The sequence below is a fragment of the Thalia democratica genome, chromosome 2 (genome assembly GCF_965202585.1).
Source record: "Thalia democratica chromosome 2, ktThaDemo2.hap1.1, whole genome shotgun sequence".
Lineage (NCBI taxonomy): Eukaryota > Metazoa > Chordata > Thaliacea > Salpida > Salpidae > Thalia > Thalia democratica.
In genome coordinates this window covers 84,130,587-84,158,182 of record NC_139166.1, presented here as the reverse complement: position 1 = coordinate 84,158,182, position 27,596 = coordinate 84,130,587, and the positions used below count along the sequence as shown (strand labels likewise).

Genomic DNA, 27,596 nt, shown 5'->3' with positions numbered 1-27,596 from the left:
TTGTATAAACCTTATACGTAAATTTGATGTAAAATACCCAGTTACAAAACAATAAGATTTATTATTCTAATAAAACATTTAAAATTTATGCTTCTTAATTTATTAAAAACTTAAAATAAGGTAGTTTTTAGTTTAGTTTTAAGTAAAAAAGTAACCTTTGGTGTTAAACGAACAACAGAACTTAAAGTATCAAAAATATTAACGCAAAAGTATAATTTTTGAACTACTTTTATAATTTTAAATGAATTTTAAATAAAACCTTGTTTATAATATTGAAGTTAATCTGCCTTTAATAAATGAGCTGATTATTGTAGGTTTTATTACTTATAACTTTTTTTGTGCTTTTACAGTAAGTAACTATAAAAATAAGATATGTTTTTTAAAGTGATTAACCAAAATAATTTATTCCCTTTAGAAGTAATATTTTTTAATTACAAAGAACGGATTCGATATTGCAAATCAAATTTATGTTAGACTTAAGAAGAGTAGTAAGTCAACATGTGTTTTGAAACTATAAATATTTTAAATTTTTAATACAATTTAAACAAATATTTAATTTTTATAAGTTAATTATGTATCTACTTTGATAAAAGAAATAAAAAAATTTTCGTTTATGAATATTTGAAACTTTTATTAAATATACTAATGCTTTAATTATAACTTTTCAATTTTAATTTAAGTTATGGTCATTAGAAATATAACAAAATATACAAGTTTAGAGTAGACTATTTTGTGCTTTGTAATGTTGACATGTCTTTTAATTATGTTTAATTATTGACAGTTGTGTTTACCAGTAGACATTTTAAAAGATTAAACTCTTTTCTGTTATTTTTTAGTTGAAACGGCTTAAACTAACTTAAAATATTTCCTTACCTAAAATGAGCAGAAATGAAGTGGCTTATTTTATAATGTTAAAAACTAGATTTATTACACTTAGATACGAAAATTTTGATTATAAAGTAATTTTGTAAGCTGACTTTTTTACTTACAAAAATATTTTCTATACACTGCTTAATATTTTCTTGTAGAACTAGTACTTTTATTTTATGAAATATTATAATTTCTAGTTTAGTTAAAAGTTTGATGTTATATCACTTATACTTGTTTGGATACTAATTGCATAGATGTTAATATACTTGAAGTATTGTAAATGAAAAAATTACTAACTGAATAAAAATAAGTAACTTTTATTCAAAATTTAAAAATGTTTGTTCTTTCAACTATCAAACAATTGTAATATACTAAACGTTTCTAAAGTACAAATAAAAAAAAAAATAATCTCAAGTAAAAAACCTTATTTGATGGTTACTTATTATGAATAAACGATTAGTTTGTTACTTAAAGTACATGTTTTGAAAAAGTCTTAATGTATATCTTACCACGTTCTATCTCGAAACTAACAAGCAAATCATATTATTAAAAAAAAAATATTTAATTTATTTACGTAATATTGATAATAAGTTTAAATTTTTTTTACTTTTAAATATCATTCTTTGAATTTATTTTATAACAAACAACTTGATTTTTATTGAAGGTTAACAAATTAGTTTATACTTTTTTAAAGAATATGTAAACTTTTGTAAGATTTTATTTCATAGTTTAAATTATTTGGAAAACCAGAATTTTTACCTAAAATCTAAATTATATCTTTAGGTTTTATCAATATAAATTTAACATTTTATGCATCAAAACAATTTTATTTACAAAAATGTTTTCTTGAAATTAGCATTGTTTTACTACAACAATTCTTAAAGAAACAAAATAGATTTTTTATGAATTGTTCATGCTAATTTTATGTTTATTTTTACTTTCTAAAACATCACCTTATAACTTTACTAAAGCTGATTAATTTGTTTAAGCTATTTTTTGATAAATACAAAGGTAAAAAGCTATTTTTAATAAATAAAATATGTTTTACTTTAAACAACGTGTTGTTTCTTTTAAACAATTTCATTTTATTTTCTTAAAAAAATTAGTTTGAAATAATTCTAAATTTTAATACTATGCTATTTGTGAACTTTAAAAACTAATTATTATCACTTTGAGTTTCAGACTTATTAATAAATAAACAAACTAATAAAGAATTTTCAACATTTTTTTAATTTACGCAACCTAAGTCGTTAAGGTAAAAAAAAGTTTTTTAACTACTGAGAAATAGATATTAGTTCTGCATCAAATAAATAATGATATATTTTGTGCTGATTATATTGCAATTATTTTTTCATAAAGTTTCTCCTCGTGACGATTAGGAAAACACATACTGCCGCATCGCAATACGATAAAAATACAAAGTACAATTTAAAGAACTACTGTTTTTTTTTTATTTAATAATTTAGTCATATACTGTAAAAGCCTTTTCTGACAAGGCTTACTTAATTAGATAAAAAATGTACTAGTTATAGAAACAACTAACCGATGATAAAGTTACAATTTTTTTCTTAATGTTAGAACGGTTATAGTAGTAATAAAACTAAAATACTTAACTCATTACCATAAGCTTTTTTTTGCGATAAGCTTTTAGCAGGCAAAAATTTAAATATTTTTTCAACTAATTTTTCTCATAACATGTATAGTAAAAAAAAAATTTTCTATTGTACAGATCTGTAAAATTGTTATCTTATAAAATATGTAACTAACAAAAGAAAATTTTCATATTTTTTATGTTTTATTAGTGTTGTATATATACTTCACTTTTTCAAGACTTTATTATACAAACTAAGTTTCTTAATAGACCTCGTCATTGCGTCAAGTGACAAGGTCAATGACTGCAACTTAGTTTGCATAATAAAATCTTAAAGGAATAAAATATACTATTTATCTTCTAGGAAGAGTGATCATTTTTTTCTTAGAAAAATTTAATATTTAAACAAAAAATAAAACATTTTAGTTTTAGCATAATATTTTTGGTGCATTTCCCTGTCCAATAAAAATAACTGTTTAATTAATGTATTATTATTAATATAAAACAATAAATAGTGTAGGAACATTACAAAACTTAATTTGCTTACAAATTGACAACTTCACATTGTTAAAATACAAACAAATAGTATAAATAAACTGAAAAAAAATTACATAACTTATCAAACGATTGGACAAAACTACTGCGAACTTATGTTATTAGTGCAAAAGTGTTTCTGAAACTAACTTTATTAAAAATAAAAACAGAAATACAATTTTGATTTTTAGATACTGTACTGACGTTGTTTAAAAAAACGTAAATGCTAGTTTAAAATTAGTTTTCTATAAAAAGTAGTTGTTTAAGGCTTGCATTTGTTAAACAAAAAAAATACTGACAAAACAGCATAAATATGAAAATAAAAATAGAAGTGTTATAGCTTATAAAATTTGTTTTTAAATTTAAGATTGCTTATTTATTCTAAATCACTATTGATTTAATTGTATCTGTGCAGCTTAAACAGTATAAATTAATAAAGGTGCATTACATAAACATCATTTTTTTTTAGTTCATTAATATTTATTTTTATTATAATTTTAACTAATAAATTAAAAAAAAATGTTTTAAAATTTAAAATTTGTCAATTTTAAAAGTTTGTTTATTAAGACAAAAGCGTTGTAGAATTTAACAAGTAAGTTATGATAGCATATGATTTTATCTTAACCTAGTGCCATCGAAAATATGTCAACACACAAAATTAGTTTTTAATCTAATTTGTAATTTAAAAAAGTACTAGAATTGTATTAGGAACTAAAAAATCTATATACGTCGCTATTTTAGCTATATACGTCGCTATTTTAGCTATTACTTACTTAAAGTTTATGTTTAATGTATTTTTTAATGTTTCTTAAAATGACTTCGTATTAATAACTCAATCATATTACATATTAATTTTATTCTTATTTAGTACTAGGTTTACGTAAGCCGCTTAATTGCAGTAAAAATTTTCAATATCCAAACTAAAACTTTATTGAATAATATTGTGGTTATTTTATATTTATTATGAAAGCAACAATTTGCTAGAGTCGATAATGACGTCATTACGAAATATTATATAATCAATTATATAATGTTATTTTTATATAATAAAAAAACGAAAAACATAACTACTTTTTTTAAAGGTTTGAATAACTTAAACCATAAACTTTGAAGAAATATAAAAAAATACTTTAAGGTTTTTTTCTATCACCAATTTATAACTTTATGAAACATTTATGTAATTTAAAAAATTTTAAGCTTTTATTTTTAAATAATGATTTTAAATTAAGTTACAGTAACATTAGTATAAAAGTAATTAAATTTTCTTTTTATTAACAAACAAAATAACAAAAATTTAAATAAAAGTTGATAACCTTTTATAACTAACAGATATAGCAAGTTGTTAATCCATATATTTTCAATTATGTAGATGATATTTTCTTATTTTTTTTTTTCTACTAAACAACGTTTGAAACGATATAAAATTTGTCGAAACCTTGGTATAGTTATTTACTTACAGTATAAAATGAACTTGAAAACTATTGCTAAATTGAAAAAAGTTTTTTATTTTACACATTAAAACAAACATTATAAAACTTTTAAATATTTATTATAATATTATATAACTTATGATCACTATATTCATTCATGCTAATCTATAACAAACTTAAAATAAAGAAGAGTGCCGTAATTGCAGCTGTTCAATAAAGCTGTTAATTTGTTTGTTTTATTACGAAATTTTACAGTTAAACTAAATCGCAATTTTTTAGACAAATCTAACTAATGCTATTTATCATTATTTAATCTATTGTATGTTTTAAGTTATAAGAATTATAAAATAAAAACTACTCTTATTGCTAAGTTTTTACCGTTCACTTATTCTGAAATAGAATTCCCACATAAAATAGTATATTATTAAAAATGTTTTCGTTTGTTTATTATATAGTAATAATTTAGATTTTTTTTTGGTATAACTTATATCATAAAAATTGTTAACAGTATATAAGAAACTTATGTGATAATTTATAAGACTTAATTATTTTAACAAATTCATTTAAATATTCTTTTGTGAGTGTACGATTAAAAAGAAGGATTTTCAAAATTAATAGTACTTTTTCTTGAACAATTTTCTAATATTTTATTCGACTTTTAATTAAGCGAAAAAGTCTGTTGATACATTTACCTATTTTTTTTTTCTTAATTTCGAGTAAACGTCAAATCAGTATTAAACAATTAAATCAAAATTTTTTCTTTATGAAGAATTCTCAGCCGGTTTAGGCTGTTTAAATTGTTTTCAAGTGAAGTTTTAGTAAATCTTAGAAATAGTGTATGATTAAGACTTTTAACGAAAAACTAACTACGAAGAAAATATACTTTTTACGTCACTGCATTAAAATAAAATAAATTCTATTTACTGACTGTTTACTACGCTTTGTATTACTTGTAACACATTCAGTTGAATTTACATTGTGTTATCTTTATATTCCATTTTCTTTAACATCTACTGCTAGTTTGTAGAATGTTAACTTTGTAATCTTTTTCATAAATTTAGTTTAAAAACATTAGTTGTTTTGATTAAAGGACAAAAGCAAAAGTAATTTTTATTTAAATAATAGAAATTTAAAATGATTTACTATTTAGTTATTTTTATCTTTCCATATTAACCAGCCATAAACTATATTGCTAATTTTAACTTATCAGCAAATAAATTCAAGTAAAAAATTAAAAGTTAAGAATCGTCTATTTTCCATTTAGATACTATGAAGGCTCCAAAATTTTTGGTTTTTTTCAGTCAGTTTAATTTTATTAGAATAATAAATTATCTTACACAGTTCACTTATTTTCCTAACACTTAATTTTTAACATATTTTTATATTAAGTTTGCGAACAAATACAAAAAATTTTGAGATTTTTCTACTTAAATGAATCAATTAGTATTTATTGAATAAAAGACAATTGCTACCAAGAAAAAACCTAAAGATATAATTTAAGAATTCAGAAAAAACTTCTGGTTTTCCCAATAAAATAAACTGTGATACAAAACTTTAAAAAAATTTACATTTTTAATAAAATAGTGTAAACTAATTAAATATCTTCAATAAAGTTCAAGTTGTTTGTTATAAAATAAGTTCAAAGTAAAACATTTAAAAATAAACAGTTTTTTAAACTTTTTATTAATGTAAGTGTAAATAAGTTAATAATTTTTTATAATATGATTTGCTTGTTAGTTTTGAGGTAGAACTTGGTAAGATATACATAAATACTGTTTCAAAAACTTCTATAATAAACAAACAAATCGATTATTAAAAACAAAAAAACAAAACTTAAAATTATGTTTTTTAATTATATCTAAAAAATATTTCTTAGTTGTATTTTATAAACATTTAGTATACAACAATTTTTTGATAGTTGAAAGAATGAATATTTTTTTATTTTTATTAAAGTCACTTATTTTTTCATATACAATAGTTCAAGCATATTTACTTATATGTAATAATCTTCCGAAAAGTGTAAGTAATATAACATCACACTTTTAACTAAACTGTAAATTATAATATTTCATAAAATAAAAGTACTAGTTTTACAAGAAAATGTTAAGCAGGGTATACAAAATATATTTTATAAGTAAAAAGTCAGCATAATTTTTTTTGCAACAATGGTGACGTAATGAAATAGCAACACTCAAACTATCGTTTAACCGTTGCAACATAAATAATGCAACTTGTTTCTGAAAATTAAATCAGTTATAATAATAATATAAAAAATTTGAATCCTATACAACCAGGTCAAAATATATGATACTTCAAAAAATATAAAATATTAAGTATTACCATTGAAACAAAATAAACTGTCTATCTCCTACTAAGTTATGCGAGTATAACTTGAAATAAAAATATTTTTGCGACAAGTTTCATTAAGATTAAGTAAAATAAGAATGCACAAATACTTTCGTATAAACAAAAACTATTTGATCACAGCAAACTGTTTTACTTGCTTTGATCTACTTCTAAACATTCAAACTAAAAAAACTGTACTATAGTATTTGGTATATAAATTAGATATTATTAATACTACAAGTAAGACAAAAATAAATTAAAAATAACAAACTGTTTACATTTAACAAAATCGTCCTTTAATATAAAATTATATTTTAGTTTTCGGACACTTTCGTTATGTTTTGGCAGGTAATGTTTTAACTGTGTATGGAGATGTTGTTGATTTAATTTTAACTAACTTTGAACACATACTTATAGTTTTTTCTCTCATTGCTGACAATAGTTTAAATTAAAAGAGATAAAAAATTTTTCACTTGTATTTAATTCTAAAAATCTAACTTAGCTTTTTTTTATAGAGGTTATCCCATTAAGACAGGCTTCGGGTTAACTTACATACGTCAAAGAAATATTTTATTCAATATGAATTATAAACAAAAGTAACTAAATGTAGATAACTTAATTTCGATTTAAATTGTAAACTTTGTTACCCATATGATGTTAGGTAAAATAACTAAAACCAATAAGTAAGGTATTAATGTACACATCAATGCAAAACTGACAGCTCTAGTTTTTATTAAACATTTGGGTATTTTATAATCCAAATTGGGAATTTCATGCATTTTAATAATCAATTTTTTTTGTTTTGTACCCTAAAGTTAATGCTAAGATGTTTTTACAAATAAAGTTAATCTTTTCGTTAATTCCCATATTCTAGATAGGTATTACATTTTGTATGCTTTTTAACTTAAATCGTGTGGTTAGAATAATTTTTTACATAGTAAATTACATTTTTTTCAGCTTTAACAAAGTTTGTACTAAAAATGAATATTACTGTATAATGCTGAAAAATCCTTATGTTCTTTAACTAATGTTAAAGTTTTGTTTAACAAAAAAATATCAAATAACTATAAAACTAAGTACTTTGAATTTTCAAGATCATCACAGTTTTTAATTAGTTTTGTTTAAAAATATTCTTAATTTTTAATTTCTGAGTGAAGTGTAAACAAAAATAACAGAGTATTGTATTGAAATTTTATTACAAACTGCATTAAAATTTTCTGTAAAAATAAAATTGTTTAACACAATTTACAAAATGAAAACATCGTCAAGTCGATCACATGCAGATAACTTTTGACGTTATTTTTTATGAAGGCAATTCGAAATAATTTTTAAAAATGTTGTGCTAATTAAAAAAAAATACTAATGCAACAGAAATTGACGAACAATATTAAATTGTTTATAAAATTAGCAAAACCTTAGGTGTAGTGAAATTAATTTGATTTGTTTTTATTGCATATGTAAACTTATCTTTTATAATTCTATAGGTTAATGAACATTAAAATAGATAAGTTTCTGAATATTTTTATTCAATTAGATTAAAAATAAAGATTGAAATTTACTTAACTGAAGCAACTTAACTAAAACAGTATTTTAAAACAAAAAATAAAAACTAATCTAAAATAATATAATTAAAACATATTAAGTAAAAAGAGAGCAGAATGATGTTTAACAACTGAAATTGACACGGTGTTTAGCATAGAGTAAAAAAAACTAAAAACAGTCAAGAATGAACAAAGACAAAGTTTCTTTGTACAGTTATGCAAGCAAATTTTTTTTTCAAACTATTTGTTAAAATAAAATATTTTTGCAACAAGTTTCATAGTGACGTAATAAGTATAAAAAACACAAAAAGTGACGTTAGATTTTGCTATATAAACAAAATAAATCAGGTATTGATAATTGAAAATCATTAAAAGCAAAATATAAAATTTTGAAACCCGAAGAAACTCAGGCAAATAAACTTAAACTTTAAGATTACTCAAAAATAGGTTTTATTAATTTAAATATATGCTTAATGTTTCCAAACATCTAATGAAACTGACAGCTGATATTTATTCTTTCCCTGGATATAGTTAATTTTGTGCTTCATGCAGTTCAACCCACAAACTTTTAGTTTTACTCATTTAAGTTGTTTGTTTTATTAAGATAATATTTTATGTGTTTCTAAAGCCTTATTTATTTTTAAAAAAATTCAAATGTTACTACATAAATTTAGTTGCTACGATTTTAAGATAATAAAAAAACTATTGAAACAAAAAATGTTTTGCGATTAAAAAATTTCTTTAAACTTATTTGTAAAATTAAACTTACAAAGTATGATTTTCTTTTTGATTGTATAAAAAGTTTAATTAAACTTTACGAATGGAACATTATAAGATAAATGTTTAATTTAATTACAATATACAAGACGTGGTTAAAAAATAAGCTACAATGATAAGACTTTAATGAGTAAAAGATAATTTACTGCCCTCACATGCACACTTATATAACCTTTGACTGGAGAATACAGTAATTTTATTAAAATGTAATTCCTAAGTCGGTTGAATGTTTTTAACCGAGCAAATCGGTCATAAAGATAATAATACAATAACATTTTAATATTTAAAAAAAGATTGACAATTAATTAAGTAACCAATTGAGTAACTATATATTGCAATTAAAGGTTATAAAGGAAGACACTTTTATCTGTATGTTCTGTAAATTTTACAATGATATTTTTAATCAATTAAATTGAAAATTTATTACTCGGTGCAGTTATAACTAGTTATTTAGATGAAAATTAGCTATTTAAAAGTTCTTTTACTAAAAATGAGTTGCAGATATTTTGTTTAAGGAATTTCGTCATTGGTGATGTCACACTTTTTTTTCAATTCCAAAGTAACTTTAAAACGTTTACTTTAAGCTTTGTTGCAGGAATAGTCAGGTCTTACAATTTTCAAATTGGATACACTTACAACTTCATAAAATGATTTTAATATACAATTTAATTCGTTGGTAATATTTGCCCTCTTTTTTGTGACGTTGCAGAAACCTTATAGATATTAAACTTCGAAAAAATGTTTTAATTAGTTAGTTTTTAATGTTTATTATTTGTGGTTATCATTTAATAGTGATGTTGTGTTTATTTTAAAAATGTTTTACTTTAGCTTTGTGTATTTACGAAACATTTATTAAAAGAATGTTGATAGTTTATGCTAAACCGTTTTTACCACGTGAAGTAACAACTTAAAAATCTAGTTTAAATTTATCTAAAATCTTAGTTTATTTTATTTTTATTATTATAAGATTTTGACTAAGTTACATTAGAGTTTAATACTAAACGACTACTTTAGAAAAAAACTATTTATTCAAAAAATTAAAAATAAAACAAATAATTTTAGATAAAGCTATTCTAAAATGATATACATTATTAACTGTAATTAAGTCTAAAATTAGCTAACCAAAAATTACTTCTTCATCTTATAAAGCAGTAAACATATCTACAGTGATTTCCGTATATTGCGAACAAAAATATTAACGTAGAACTCGCGCAACTTTTTATCATTTAAATTACATATAAAACAGTTTTTAAGCTAATATCTGTGTGTTTAGTTAATTACATCACTTTTGCGCAATAAATTTTGTACAAACTTTAAAATATTGTAGTACTAGATTCCTATTAGAAAATACGCTTAATTTATTATTTAAGTTTCAGAAACTTTCAAACTTTTACAAAATTTGCTTACTATAAAATCAAGAATTTTTTTTTATGCAGTTTTAGCCAAATGAAATAATAAAAAAATGAGCCAAAAGGTGCTAACAATTTTTTAAATAATAACTAGCGCTTTTTTGTTTAGTTAAATTTTTAGTTTGTTCATTATTTATTATTTCAAAGTAAGTTAAATAGTTTTATAAGAAAGATACGCAAAAATATACAATAGAACCATTATTTTGTAGTGTTCTTTAAAGCTATTTACAAATTCGTAGTTAAACATAATTTAAAACTCAAAAAGTAGTAGTTAACCAAAATATATTTTAATAAAATCACTTATTCATTTATTAAATAACATTATAACAATATCAAACTTTTTTTTGCAGAAAGCAACAATTACATAACAACTAATTAATCTGTGAAGTTGTATGTTAAAATCATAAACACTTGCTTTTAATTAAAGTACTTATAAAAGAAAAAATTGTAATATTTGACTGTTTCTTGTATGAAAGTTTGAACTGCACTCAGCGGTATGAATAATGTTAAACACTTTAATTTTAATTAATTCGTTTGTTAAACGTATCCAATAAAACATAAATGAACGAAGAAACCGAATGAATAAAAAGATTGTTTTTAATACCTCACACTTTTTCTCAAGCATATTGTTATGTGCTTAGTAAAAAATCCTATTTGCTAACAAAAGTTTGTACTAATTTAAAAAGTCTTTATAAATTTAGTTTATTTTCTTTTAAGTAAAAATAAGCTCTTTCATTTACATAAAACAAAATCTACAAGAGTACAAGTAAAAACTTATTTTTTGACGTAGTTGTTTAATTTGTACGTTATTAGACAGCTTAAATAGGACACATCTGTTGTGTTATAAGAAATTTTTTTGAAAACTTTATATCGAATTAGCCGAAAAAAAGATATATATATATATTTGTTCTGAGTAATAAGCATTTTTGTTATTGCGGTTTATTTTCATAAGAAATTTGTGCAAATGCTGAACTATAAAGTTTTGCTCAAACAAACTTATGACTATTATTTTTAAGTTTATAGTTAGCAAGTTTTTAACATTTCGCATAATTTTTTTCAGCTAGTTTTAACCATAACGAGTGGTGTACTAAAGATTACAAAAACTAAATAGCAATTTTAGAAAAATTTGTTTATTATACTAAAGTTAATGTAAAAAAAAGCATTTAGAACTTCTAAGCAATTTCTTCTTAACTCAGATGTATTTATGCTTTTTTTTGTTCAAAACTTCTTTTATAAAAAACTGTTATTTTCCCTACTTAAAACATGTTTTTTTGGGTCTGATAAAAATTTAATTAATAAAAGTTTTTTTAAACAAATCATGAAAATAATTATAATACAAAAAAATACATTACAAATAGTTTGTACACAAACAGTTTAAAGTAAATCTATTCTTGCTTTGTTAATATTACCAATCTGAAGTTTTTTAACCTACGCATAGCAAGTGGTATTTCTTTTTTTAGTGGAGCCATAGGAGCAGTAGTGTGCTATACCTCAACATTCTTATGATCCCAATCAGCTTCATTTGTATCATCAGTTCTGGCATCATTCGAATCAACTGAAAACATTGAAAGCGAATCAGCAGATTGATGACTTGCATTGTTCTTATGTGAACTAGGTTGATCTCGACGCTAACAATAGGTTACATTTGCATCGATACTCGTTGAGATTGGATTGTACAACCTCAAAAACTTTCTAATTTTTTCGCTTTAATCTCCGTGTGCCATCAATTCTCACCACAAATTGATCATGTGGAAACACCTCCATTAAATCTTAACTCCTGTCCCATTTATGTGGATAATTGTCGCTCTGGTTCTGCAGTATTCACCTACTGTCAACGTACGAAAGTCGCAACTTCCTAGTTTTGTGGATGATAGATTCTGTATTTTTGACGAATCTTGTATGATGTACATCTTTTATTAATGTTAATGCTTCTGTCTGTACAGATCTCACCGCAGGATTAGAAACTTTATTAAGCTTGTTTAAAAAAGTAAAACTATCTTTCAGTTGTATTCCGAAAATAATTTTAGCTCGGGATATTTCACACTTGCTCTCAGGGGTGTTCCTCAAAGATGTAATACCAATGAATTCACAAACTGTTGTTTTTGAAATGTCTATAAAAATGAAACTATTTTGTACTTATTATTTTATTATGTATTTTACAAAAGTTCACCGTAAATAGTTAAAAAATTTAAAGCATATCAAACATTACATTTATATATATTTAGAAATACAAAACTTAAGTTGAAAGTAAGTTATGCGACGGATAATGAAAATATTTTGTTTTCTACTAAACAACTTTATGAAACTTACTTACACTAATATACATTAAAACTATAAGTGTTTTTAAATTAAACTTTAAAATAAAATAAAACGTTGTTTATATAGTTTATATTTTATACTTAAGCCCAATAATTTATAATTAAGTTTTAAAGAATCATTAGGCAGGAAACATAAAATGTTGCATAATTACTTTCTTTAAATAACTTGTTTTACTTTTACAAGTTAAAAAATTTTTCAGTTTCGCACAAACCTAGATTTTTAGGCAGGTAATTTAGCTATAGATATTACTATGAGCTTCTTATGATTAATTAAGTAAAAATTGTCTGGTTTTTATTAACAATTTTAAAACCCTCGTTGGTTTAATAATAAAAACAAAAATAGATGAATGTTTGTTCATACAGAATTTTCAAAGTTTTGCCTATATAACTTTAGCTAGTCTTGCATTACTATAGACTATTGGTGATATTTTGAAAATAAATAAGAGTTCTGAATATCTAAATTACACAGTATATAGTACATAATTAAACTTATTATCTTGGTATTTACCAGTCGTTAACATATGTTATTAAATAACAATAATTATGCACCAGTTCGTAAATAGACAGTTACAAGGTTCAAAGTCTTTACGTTTGAAACAATTTTTGATTTTTAGAAAGGTAATTAAAATATAAATACAATTATAAGCTTCATATGATTACATAAGTAATTATTGTCATGTTGTTTTATAAATATTCAACGTTGTTGTCTTCATGAAAATTCAACTAGAAAAATTGATAAATGTTAGTTTTTATAGACTTTTCAAAACTTAGTTTCTATAAATTAAGCTTGAAGTACACTATTATAAAGTTATAATTGATAGTATCTATTTTTATTTTGTTCTATTATACTGTTTATGAATTTGCTTATATTTCTTAAAAGAAAACGTACAAACAGCTATAGTTAACTTTGTTATACTAAATTTTTGAGTAATACTAAATTTATGCAAACCGCTTAATTGCGGTAAAAATTTTCCACCAGAGTAGAAGCAGAACTTTTAACTATTTGTATTTAATTTATACTTGTTATGAAAGCAACAATTGTTTTGGGTAGATAAAGACGTCACTAGGCTTCACTTAAAGAATAATTTATTAAAATTATGCCCGGTTGTTTTTGACTTAAGAAATACATAATTAACATAAATAATATAAAAATTAATTTCAGTAAAGTTAAAGCTTAATGGCGACCCCTTTACAGTTTTTTGCCCCCTAAAATTTATATTTTCTATAATACATAGTATAAGTTTTAAAACAACCATTAAAAACTCTTAGAGATTATTTTAGGCTTTTATCATCAGCTTAATATATCATTATCTAATGTATGTTTTAATTTATAACTAAATGTTTTATTTTAGGTATTTATCACATAGAAAGATTTATATTAATTTTTATTTTGAGCGGAAAGTTTGATAAAATTTATCATTACTGAGTAAACTACTAAACTAACTATTAATATTTTACAAAAACAAAAAACTATTTAATAATAGTATTATTTTTATTTTTTTTACTTCATTAAAGCTAAAGAATTTTTGTATCTTGTTTAAAAGTATTTTGCTTAAAAAACATAAAAGCTTTTATAGCTTTAATATTTAAAATTTAAACTAATTAATTGGTTAAAACAACAATAAAATTCATGTTTTATTTTACTTTTTTAAAAGAATTTATATAAGTCTCAAAAGTAATTCATTATTAACAGACAAATATTTTTAATAAATAGTACTACAAATTCATTAATAACATCTATATGTACCAATACTCTAATTTTAAATTAAAAAGTTTGTAGATTTTACTCAAACTATAATGCACATAAATATAAGTGTTTAATTGATGTAATTTTATATTAGCCACAAACGTACACTTAAAGTTTTTTGTTTAATATCAAGTAATTTTATTTAAATTACTTTGAGTAAGATCAAAGTTGTATAGTTTTAACTCCATAGAGTGACAAGTAAAGAAGTAAAGTATAACTGTAAAGAAAATAAGTAAGTTTTATTTAGAAACTTTGTTATTAAGACTACCGTTAAATTTGTATGCATATTTGTCTACTTTAATTTTAATAATTTGACATCACCACGGTTTTTGGTAACTATACTATAAAACTATTGATAAGTTTTTATTTTTTATAAAATATTTTTCTACACATTTACGAGAATGTGTTTAAACTTAATTTTAGTTAACAAAAATTTGTGTAAAGATGACATATTTACGTTTTATTGAAATATTTAAAGCAAGATTTAGTCGAAACTAGCATTTTATGCATGTATCCTGATTTAGCCTGATATAACTTTCATAGTTATCCAAAAATATTTTTTTATCAATATTACTACCTATAATAACGGTGGGCAACAATTATTGTCGACATTAATTATCAGAAAAGAAATCTGAGATGTTGAAATGACAGTTGTTAGTCATTACAACGTCTTAAATGATTATACTAACTTTTGTTATTTAAAAATAACACCATCAAAACTACGATTATCTAAAATGTCAAAAAAATAACATTAACTGTAAAAATATAAACATATAGGTGAATGAACCAAAAAAAATTGTTAAAAATCAGATGCATTAAAAAACATTATGGTGACTTTGCATCATCAAAATTATGATAACGCATCTGAAATGTCAAATCAATTACACAAAATGTAAAACTATAAACAAAACTGCATAAAGAAATAGAAAATTTAAGGTTCCTATTTCGTGCTATTTGTATCAAAAGCTAATATTTTTAAATCGTATTAACCAAGTTACACTACATGCTTTTGCTTATCGTATATTGTTTTTAAATTATATTTCTGTAACATTATTAACTAATTCGTAAGTAGTTGCCGCTTTTAGCGGTAAAAAGTTTAGGATTTTTTTCAGCTCATCGGCATGGAAATTATTTAAAACTTGTATCTAATTTGTAAGCTAATGTTTGTTTGCTGAAAAGCTTAATTTTAATATATAGCTAAAAATACTTCTTTTATTAGTATTTTATTTAACTTGTTTGAAATGTCTTAAACGAAATTTCAAATAAGATAAATTTGTAGAATTACAGAAAGTAAGTGTTTAATTGATAACATGTATAAATTGAATAAGTTAAGTTATACTAATTGATTTTAAAACGAGCTTTGTTGAATTATATAAGTTATGAAAAATTAAAAACAAAATTTTTTGGACAAACACAGTAGTACTATGATTAACGTTTTACAAATAAATTTCAGTTAATTTTTAAATTTTGTTGAAATAAATTCCTTTGTTATTGTTAAATAAGTACTGCCACAATTTAAAACAATTGACTTTTAAAAATACTTATTTATGTTTTGCTTTCGTGCAAGTTAAATGTTTACTTTGGAAGCATATTTACTATTCTGGCAAAAAGATTATAGCCAAAAAACTATACGAATATGACTTTTATATTTCATTAAAAAATTATTACTTTTATTATCGTTACATTATATTTTCTGTATAAAAGAAAAACAACTAGTACTTGTTTACATTAGCTTATTAAATATATAAAAACTTATTTTATATAAAATTTGAAAGCGAAACTTTTAACCTTAGCGCTCATGCTTGTGATAGTTTTTCATTGTCACTTAAGTTTTATACTATTTGTATGAAAAAAACTTAAAAAGCATCTGGAATTAAAGAATATCAAATAAATGAGGTTTGATTTAATTATCACGAGTAAAACCAATAGCTTTAGTGAAACTACATTAATTCTTTCCATACCATACATGTTGTTATTCGATAGAAATGTTTTTTTCTATCAATAATGACTTCTTGTTTTAAAATGAAATAGATGTATACAAATTTACATCTTTGCTTAATTTATGCTGAAATAAGTATATGCACTGTACAAAACTTTGCACAGTTGTCAGAATATGAAAAAATTATATCATAAAAATTGTTCTTCTGCTTGAAGAGTAATGAAAAAGTTCCAGACTGATTTAAATCAGCATTTTAGAATTATAAACTATTCTTATAGCTTCGTTTTTACCGTTTACCCACATGTTATTAACAGTATGTTATTGAAATTCGTTTATGTTTGCTTAATATATGGCTATAATTTAGATTTTTTTTTTAGTACAACATATATAATAAAACTCATTTAGAGTATATATGTGATTACTTAAACTTATTAATTTTCCACAGAGGCCATTGAAGGCCCTTAAATAATTTATAAGTTAAGTTTTATTTCATAAAACTAGGACATAAGTTTCATAAAAGTAAAAAAAAAACTTTTATTTTCTGATAGTAGTTTAAAATAAATAGCGATTTAAAAGTAATGTTATAATAGTTATAGAAAATAAAAACGAAAAACACTATGACGTTTGTTTTAACTGTATCTTGCATTTATCAAGCTAACATTACTTAAAATGCGAATTATTTATTGAGTACAACGTAATAATCATATTTAAAATTTTAGTAATTTTTAGTTTTTAGGCGAATACGTCTTCATAGATTTCTGACATCCAAATTCTGAAGTTTAGTTATTATATTTTTTTACTAACGTAAAAACAAATTTGTAGGATAGTTTTAAGTTTAATTTTTTTTGTTTAAAAAGGATTGCTGTTAATTTTAACTAATATAATTAAGTACCATTTTACTACAAGACAAACAAATTTTTTCATTATAAACTTTTTTGAAAACTTAAGCGCTTTCGGAATGTCCAAATTCCCTTATCAAAATGCTAACCACTCCCTAGTTAAACAAACACAAAATAAATGGAGTGAAATTATATCATTTGTAAAAAACACAACTAATTAAAACGACAAGTAGTTAACAAAAATGGATTTTTATAAACAATTGAGACAAAATGGATTATTTAAATATACTAATAGTTACTCTTGATCTTTTATCAGGACCAGGCTCATTATTCAAATTTGGCTGGAATTTTTTAATTAGTAGAGCTTCTTAAAATAATAATTCGTTATACGAAGTGCACGTTTTAATAACTTTGAAACAATAATAAATGTTTTTACAATTAGTACAAAATATACAATTTTCAATATGTTTAAATACCGCACTGTTGGTTGGATTCACATGTTCTTTAATTCTGACGAAAAGTTGTCTTTCTGTCTCACCAATGTACTGGTTGTTAAGATCACCTGGACACGTAAATTTATAGACAATACAACTTTGATACAAGCAACTTATTGAATCCTTTAGTGAGAAATATTTCCCTACTTTTTCTGATCTATAAGTAATGCGTACTTTTACCCCGATGCTTTCAAATACTGCTTTTATGTTCTTAGCGAATTTCTCTGACGTCTTTTTAACATATGGTATTGTAATGTATTGTTTCTTATCATCTTTATTTTCTATTAATTCAGTCTCAAAGGTGTCTTTCTTTTGTATTTGTTCATCGATAAACTTGACCGGAAATGAGTTTTTCATCAACAGCTCTTTTACCTTTTGCCACTCGTCATTTTGTAAATCTTCTGAAACGAGATTTTTGATTCTGTGATTCAGGTTTTTTACTAAATTTCTCTTCCACGACTGCGGTACACACGAGTTAAAATTTATGAGCACGCCCGTGCTTGTTAGTTTTCTGAATATTGATGTTATAAACTTGTTGTTTTTTATTGTCACCTGAGTAAAAATGTCGTCATTATATCTGCAGTACATTCTAGGCCTTGCATTTTTATTGAGCAGCTCTGTCTCTAATTGACTGACAAACAAGTTGGCCAGTAAAGGGGCAAGAGGTGAGCCCATTGATAAACCGTTTGTTTGTTGATATATGGTCCCATTGAACATAAAGATGCTTTGTGAGCATGCTATTAGAAGATTTTTAAATACTGTTTGAGTCATTTTTGATCAAGCAAAAATTTTCTGCATATGACATTTTCTGCATTTTCCAAAATAAAGAACAAATAGATCAGTTTGATAAAAAACTCAACAATATGCATCAAGACATGAAATTTGTAATCCAGACTTGCCAAGACGGTAGACTACCATATCTCGATACACAGGTGACAATAAAAAACAACAAGTTTATAACATCAATATTCAGAAAACTAACAAGCACGGGCGTGCTCATAAATTTTAACTCGTGTGTACCGCAGTCGTGGAAGAGAAATTTAGTAAAAAACCTGAATCACAGAATCAAAAATCTCGTTTCAGAAGATTTACAAAATGACGAATGGCAAAAGGTAAAAGAGCTGTTGATGAAAAACTCATTTCCGGTCAAGTTTATCGATGAACAAATACAAAAGAAAGACACCTTTGAGACTGAATTAATAGAAAATAAAGATGATAAGAAACAATACATTACAATACCATATGTTAAAAAGACGTCAGAGAAATTCGCTAAGAACATAAAAGCAGTATTTGAAAGCATCGGGGTAAAAGTACGCATTACTTATAGATCAGAAAAAGTAGGGAAATATTTCTCACTAAAGGATTCAATAAGTTGCTTGTATCAAAGTTGTATTGTCTATAAATTTACGTGTCCAGGTGATCTTAACAACCAGTACATTGGTGAGACAGAAAGACAACTTTTCGTCAGAATTAAAGAACATGTGAATCCAACCAACAGTGCGGTATTTAAACATATTGAAAATTGTATATTTTGTACTAATTGTAAAAACATTTATAATTGTTTCAAAGTTATTAAAACGTGCACTTCGTATAATAAATTATTATTTTCAGAAGCTCTACTAATTAAAAAATTCCAGCCAAATTTGAATAATCAGCTTGGTCCTTATAAAGGATCAAGAGTAACTATTAATATATTTAAATAATCCATTTTGTCTTAATTGTTTATAAAAATCCATTTTTGTTAATTACTTGTAGTTTTAATTAGTTGTGTTTTTCACAAATGATATAATTTCACTCAATTTATTTTGTGTTTGTTTAACTAGGGAGTGGTTAGCATTTTGATAAGGGAATTTGGACATTCCGAAAGCGCTTAAGTTTTCAAAAAAGTTTATAATGAAAAAATTTGTTTGTCTTGTAGTAAAATGGTATTTAGTTACATTAAAAGGTCTAAATATATCTGTACTAATATAATTTGATTATTTTACAAATTAATTCATACATTTTTTGTGAGTAAATTATAAAAATAAACCATTTTTCAAAATTAATATTTATTTTTCTTGAACTAACACTTTTAAGATTTTATTCAACTTTAATCAAACGGAAAGTCTGTTGATAACAGTAATCTAAAATTTTTTTTCTTAAATTTCGAGTAAACTTGGTTAACATCAAATCAATATTGTATAATCGATTTTGTTTTAAATTTGTTGTTTTAATAATAATTTCTTAGCAAATGAAGTTAAATAATTTGTTAAAAAATTAAATTTGCGTAAGTGAGTTATTTTTGAATCTAGCTTCACAAAACTACATAGATTCATAACAACAATATAAACACAAACTCTGTTAAATTTACCTTTCTTTTTAAATACCAATTAATATTGAAAACTGAATTTTGAGTGAATATTACTGTAGTAACTACAATAGGCAAATTATGTTATTTAAATGTTTCATAAAATACATATTGCGTAAAATATTTACTTAAGTTTTGTGGGAGGTTCAATTAAATTTTACAAAAATATATATTTAACTAATATAAAATTATTAGTTAATGTATAATATTTTTATTACTTATTGAACGACTAAATTTCCTAAAATGTTTGATCCTAAGGCTTGTTGCACGACAAGACTTTTTGGTTATAATTATTAAAAGAAGTATTTGTTTTAACAATGATTATTATAAATATTGGCTAATTTAAAATGCTGTACCAAAAATTATCTTCTAAAAAACAATTGTTAAGTGCTACGATGTTCGAGTTATTTTACAAAAAAAAACTTATAGCAAGTTTAGCGCTATAAAGCATAAAACAGTTATATTAATTGTAAAACTTATTCATGTATTTATTAAGTTTTTCGTAGAAAAAAAAAAAAAACTTTTTTTGTTTAAGTTTTTTGTTTAATCTAAATATAGTTTATTAAATGAAACAAAGCTTAAAAGTTAACAAATTTAGAAATATGAATTTTAGTATAACGGAATTACTAAATTATGAAACAAAATACTTTGTCGATATTTTCTAAATTCTAGGTTTTTTTAATTTATAAAAACATGTTATAATTTGTAATATATATTTGTACAATACATATATATAAATGTAATGATTTTTGTTTTAACTGCTCAGTTGCGGTAAAATAAGCTACAGTAAAAAAACTTTTTAAGTTATTACGGATTTAAAAATAGTAGCTTGTGGAATTAAAAAAGACAACTTTACCTTCCGTTTTTAATAAAATAAAAGTTTTTGTAGTTTTTTTGAGAATTAAAAAAAATCAACTAAACCTTTTTTAATTGAATTGTTTAAGTGATCATTAAATTTTTATTGATAAAAAAAGCGTTCGATACTTTCAAAAAAAAACAAGATTACAAGCCGTTAACTATAAGGTAACTACTATTCTATAGGGTTTGTTAATTCAACATTGGTACTTTTAATGTAATAAATTAGAACTGGTCAATACAATTTAAATTAGATATTTATAAAAAAATTAACTGTTACGAACGTATTTCAATTAAAAGTAAGGTGCATAAATTTTTGTTATAGGCTTTTCAGCACTTTTCGTGGTTTACTTTTAAAAAGTAAGTACATCAGTGAAATTTGTTTTCGATTATTTACCACTAGTCTTAAGTTATTTATGTTATTCATAGTTATCACGAAAGAAAAATATTGTTTGTTTTGATGATTACGTCATTACAATTTTTGATATTTATTATTATATTATTATATATTATTATGAGATTTCGTTGTATTCTAACATTAATCAAGTTTATATATGATGGAAAAGTCATATTTTTCATTTTAAAAGGTTTTAAATTAGTTTATATAAAAGTAAATGTGTTTATCTATTTTTTAAATGTTTGCTCAATATAATTAAGTGATTAAAATGTAATTAATAAAATGATGATAATCGTAAACAACAAAAGAAACATTTACAAATTTTTAATTAAAATTAAATGCGTATAAATTAGTAAGTACTATATCTAATAATGACATTGAATCTTTTGAGTAAGCCAAATTTCTAACATTCGTTAAAGATAGCAGTTGTTTGAAGTGTACCATTTGAAACAAAAACGACAATAAATACAAATGTATAGACTCTACAACTATGCTTTGTATTATCTAAATATATTTTACAAAATACAATTGTTTTACTTAAATAGAATTAAATGGTAAGAAATTCTGATACAATAAAAGCATTTTAATTTTCCTTAACGTAAATTAGATTAAACTATTTAGATAAAAAAACGTTTTTTCAAAATATTTACAATAATTTATATTAAATTAAAGTTTTTATTCGTAATAGTATTTACGATTCTAGTCTATTCTTTATCGTTTTGAGGCTTTTTAATTTGATAATTTTATAGGCTAAAGATAATTTAATGGTTATGACAAGTATATTTATATATACAAGTTTGTAATTAAAGTGTATGATGATATAAAATTTTTTTTTATTTCGTTTTGTTAAATATTATAACTAAATTTATAAAAAGAATAGGTAGCTGCATTGCGCAGCTTAAAATAAATCGTTTTTCAAGAAATTTGTCTGCAGCATATCTATAAAACAACTATATTAATATAATGAGTAGAGAAGCAAGCGTTCGCGTGATGTCGTCAGTAAGAAACTGTCGCAAAATTAAAACGCAGTTTAATATATTAAATTTCTTCGACTAGGTAACATCATAGAAATATATGCAAATCATTAGCATTGCAAAATAAATTGTTTTAAAACTGAAAATATTTAAAACCTTGCTATCTACTAAAACTTGCAGACTAAAAAGTAATGCATTTGTATTTTATAATCAAATTAATTTTTTGAAAAGCTTTACGAGAATGTAAAATCTTTTATTTATACAATGTTTATTTTAAAAATAAATTAAGTGAATATGTAATATAACTTTTTTCTTAAAGTTTATTTTAGTCAGTTTTATCAAAATAATTTGACTTTTAATACAAAAACATAACATTTATTACCCAGAAAACTATATTGACAAAATAATATTTAAGGTATTTTTAAAGTCATGTAGTAGTTTTTGTTTACTTTTGAGTTGTTTTCATAATTTACAGAAACTAACTATTAGTAATATTTCTGTTACTTTTAAATTTTATAGCTAAAATATTATAATTTTACTATATAAATACAGAAGTCTTAAAAAAGTCGACTAACTTTTTAATCTTAAAATATTAACTATAATTTTTAAGTTTAAAAAAACGTTAAATTATAATATTACTGAAATTTATGCACAGTTTTTATTAAAATAATAACAAATGTAAATTTGACTATACTAATAAAATTTATTCATAATATATTTTTTTATTTATTATACTTGAATTATAAGTAATGTTTTCCGCTTTTAATCGGCTAAAATACACCAAAACTATAGAAAGAGAAGTTTTAACAGTTTGAATAAAAATCAACAAAACAAAACATGCTATATGTAGTTTAATTTTTACGCTAATTCTAGCTATTGTTTTTCGAAAATAAAAAAATGAATCAGAAATTTTCAGCAAAATTTAAATTTATTGAACGACAATAAACCCAAAAAGTTTGGTCCAAGGACTTGTTGCACGAAAAAATACATTTCGGTTAAATGCACCAGAACAGTTTAACGTCATGTTCAGGACTATATAGAACATTATTTTACAGACATTTAGAATTAGAATGACACATTTATTAAACATATACCTATTGTAATTCTACAAAATTTGTTGAAAAACTGTTGTTACTTTAATAATTGTTATTAAGCAAAAATTTAATCGATTCCCTGACCAGCTAGCTTTTATATTCGTATTTTTAGTTTTTAATTTTTTTTTAATATATTTTGCCACAAAATTGTGGTATAAAGAAGCTAACAATAAACTAATTTTAAGATAAGTATATGGTTAAAATAACGAATTAAGAAACAAAACTTTAGTGTAACTAAACAATGATGTCACTAAGGGTTTTAATGCTATTTATGTTTATTTAGCTAAATTTCAGAACGTTTAAACTTTTTCAACTTACTAATTTAAAGTTTAATGAAAAATCCTGCAAAAAGAATTACCAAAAAAAAAAAAACAATTATTAATCTATTTATAAAAATTACTTCATCTTACTTTATAGGTACCTTAGTTATGTGAAAAAAAAGTTGCGATTTAACAATTAAAGTTAAAATTTAAAGATTATACTAATTGAGTTTTTTTTGTAATAATATTTTATCAAGTTTCAAGAACATAAATAAATCCATATTTTTTAATTTGAACTTATTAAAATTTTTAATTTAGTCTGAAACACTAGAGTGTTTTGAATATAACATATTAAAGTTGAGGTCAAATACATCTACTGGTTAGTATATTAAGTTACTAAAGTAAACATTTTTGGAAGATAAAACTCACAGTTTTTATTAATTATATAATAAATAAATAAATAATATAATATTAAACTAAAACCATGACTATAGATTTTTAAACTTAGTTTGTAAAATTAGAAAGATCAAAAACTTAAAGCATGTTTTATGTGAAATTTTGCTAGTAAACAATCAATATCAGACATTTTTTTAATGACTTTGTAAAGGTTGATAAAAAATATAACAATAGTTTAAACTCAGATTTTACATCAAAAAGTGATACTTCTACTGAACTAAAAATAGGTCATTAAAGATAGAATTAGGGTTCAATACTTAGTTCAAGTTATTATCTTGCATTACACAAGTGAAAATTTTGGTAATTTGAGTAAGCAATGTTTAAATTGAATATACTTTGAAATAAATTACAATTAAAAAAGTATATATCTCAAAGAACTATTATTAAAGCTAATTGATGTTATTTTGAACTTCTTCTTAGTTTATCCCGCATTAAACGGTAAATGTAATTATTTTACTTAATTTTTATATTAATACTTTTGGTAATTTAGTACAAAAACCATTAACTCACATTTTTAAATAAAATATTTAGTTACCAAGTGTAAATCGATTACCATGTAAACGTTACTTATTAAGCTATTTGTGAGTACCAAATAATAATTACAAACTAAAAAACAAACGTTAAAATAGATAATTGAAAGCCCTTTTTTAAACCTGCTGTAATTTAACGAACGATTTTGATATAAACTAGCGAAATTACTTTGGGCATAATATAATTTCTTTAACAAAAAAATTATACGTCTTTCACAATTAAACTGTTCATAGTTGTTAATTTTTAACTTTACTTATCTTCAAGTACGGGACTTAACCAAAATTATCTTAAGACTAACTACCAACAAAATAATCTTATGATCCAATTTAAAATTATTTAAATCTAGACAAGTAAATAAACATCAGTTTATGTCAGTTATGTTAGTTAATTTAAAAAAAATATATAGATTTTTAAATTTTACTTTACCATATAAACTAATGCTCAATGAAGTGCTAAATTTATATCCTATTTTAAATATTTTTTGTTTAGTTTGAATATATTGAAAAGAATCTTATAATTCTTAATGTATAAGCTCATCATACAAGGTTTTTGTTACAAAATAACTAACCTTAATTTACTAAAAGCAAGATAATACTTTTAAGTTGTTCACCAATCTTAAAGTTTTAAAATTAATTGATTAAATGCTATAAGAAAGTGTTCCAAATTTTATTTTTTATTTTTACCTCTAAGCAGCCATGGAAATCTAAGCTTGATGTATGAGTCAGAATTGTTTAATAAGTAACACAAGCATAATGAAATTATATTTTACTTCTTTTTTTTAGCTAGAGACTACAAATTTACAAAAAAATAACAAAAACAAACACAAATACTCATTTACGAAAATAAGAAAAAGTTCTTTTTTTTGTAAAAAAAAAAAAGTTCAATACCTTAGGGAGAATTATTTTATATATTATAACATTAAAAAAAGTTGTAAACGATTTCTAAAAAGTTATAGGTGAGTCATAAATTTTTAGTGACAAAGTATAATTTTGCTTTTTCAAATTGCATCTTTCTTATAGAAATATAAAAGTATGAAATTTAGATCACTTTTATCTAAAAAGTTACTATTAACTAGAAATATAGACTATATGTTATGTATTAATGTAAAAGTTAATATAGAAAAGATTAAACGAACTTTTTATTTTATTTTTACCTTGCTCCTTTATTTGGACTTAATTTTTTGAAATTCACTTTTGATGGTTCTAACTGTTATGTTGTCTTAAATCAAAGTCATTTATGTTTTCAAATTTCTTTATTTTTATACTTTTTGATGGCTTAAAAATTTTCTTGCTTTTTCTGATTGAATCAAATTTAAAGATTATTATTCTAAATAAATATTTTTATTAAGTAGAATAGACTTTCTTTCAATCGCAAATCTTCCTTAATATTTTCCTCCCGAGCATTCATTAACAATTTTTTATTAAAAATATTGTTTATTGTAAAACAGTTCACATTTTTTTCCAGCTACTTTATATTGCAGTTTGGTTTTTTGTTGTTTTTAGATTTACTCTGTTTTTTTTTTTGAGTCATTGATCTGTCTATATTAAGAATATGTCTTGTAATTATTTCTAAAACAAAAAAATATTTTGATTAGTATTTAAAATGGTTTTATAAATAAACAAACGCCATAATACGGGTCAGTTTGCCAACCCCTGTAATGAAGTCAAATACTTACATATTTATTTATACTTTGCTAAAATTTGTTTGCTAGATTTAGTTGAATTTATAAAAATTATTTCTTACAATACTAAAATAAAGTTTAAGAAATATTAAAAATAGCAAATAAGTTTTAAGTAAGAAAATCAATAAATTAGTTAGATATCGTGTTTTAAATATGCAATATGTTTTGAACTAGTAACACGATTGTCACTTTTTGAGGCATAAAAATCTGAATGAGCAAAAGCTAGCCTGAGTTGCCTGAAGTTGATAAGATTATTCAAATACAAAATAAATTGGTCAAAACTTGAAATAAACTAGAGTTAATCGAGCTTTAACTTCTTGAAATTACTAAATTGACAGCAAAATTAGGTATTAAAAATAAATTAAAAAAAAAAGATTATTATTATTATTATTAAGTTTATTGTCCAACGAAGGACCTAGGCATTAAAACCTAAGCCGCTTAAACTGAAAGACACTAACATAAAAAGAAAAAACAAATTACAGTGATTAAATAAACATAAACATAAAACTTATACAAGGCAAAAACTGAATAAATTAAAAATTTCACAACAAAATATTCAACAATTCCAAAGTCACCAATCTCTAATTATACGTTCCAAAGCAACAAATCCCTGTAACAAGCATTTCTGTCAAATCTTCAGAAGCTGTCTTCATCTTGCAGAACATTCATCTCAGCTACTATTTGCCACTCGTTATGACGGCAAATTCAGTCAAAAATCACTTCAAAAATTTGGCAGCAACACTTCACAAATCTAGCTTAGGAATCAACTGAATTTGAAGTCATTAACACTAGCCTGAATAAGTAAGAATAATAGAACAGAATATGATAGAATGATTAATTATAATAACACATTTTGAAAGTCTTAAAATACTTAAAATTATAATTAATCTATTAAAACAAAAAGCAAAATCTAAATACTTACGTAAGTAATTAAAAACTATATATTTAAAATGCTATCCAGCAAAAAAAAAATATACTTTTCTAATTGTAAATGTCTAATTTAAGTCAAGGAACATAAAGAGGTGGAGTTGCATTTTAAAATATTTAATTTGGAATTAAATGTACTAATCTGTTCAAAAACATTTTTATATCTAATAGTATACAAATTAAAATGTTTTATTGATTTTTTAAAGCGAAGTGTAAATGAAAAAAAAACTCTTCAGTAA

At 22.8% G+C, this 27,596-nt stretch overlaps 2 protein-coding genes across 2 annotated transcripts; one reads left to right on the top strand and one right to left on the bottom strand.

Moving 5' to 3' along the window:
* Positions 1-11,982: 11,982 nt before the first annotated feature.
* On the bottom strand, positions 11,983-18,510 carry LOC145829044 (uncharacterized). Its single transcript, XM_082936782.1, has 2 exons — positions 17,818-18,510; positions 11,983-12,126 (listed from the first exon to the last, which is right to left on the bottom strand). The coding sequence occupies exons 1-2, from the start codon at positions 18,508-18,510 to the stop codon at positions 11,983-11,985; spliced, it is 837 nt and encodes a 278-aa protein (XP_082792908.1).
* A 188-nt stretch (positions 18,511-18,698) lies between these two features.
* On the top strand, positions 18,699-27,201 carry LOC145829043 (uncharacterized). Its single transcript, XM_082936781.1, has 2 exons — positions 18,699-19,337; positions 27,031-27,201. Exons 1-2 carry the CDS (start codon positions 18,699-18,701, stop codon positions 27,199-27,201), a joined length of 810 nt encoding a protein of 269 aa, XP_082792907.1.
* The last annotated feature ends 395 nt before the right edge of the window (positions 27,202-27,596 follow it).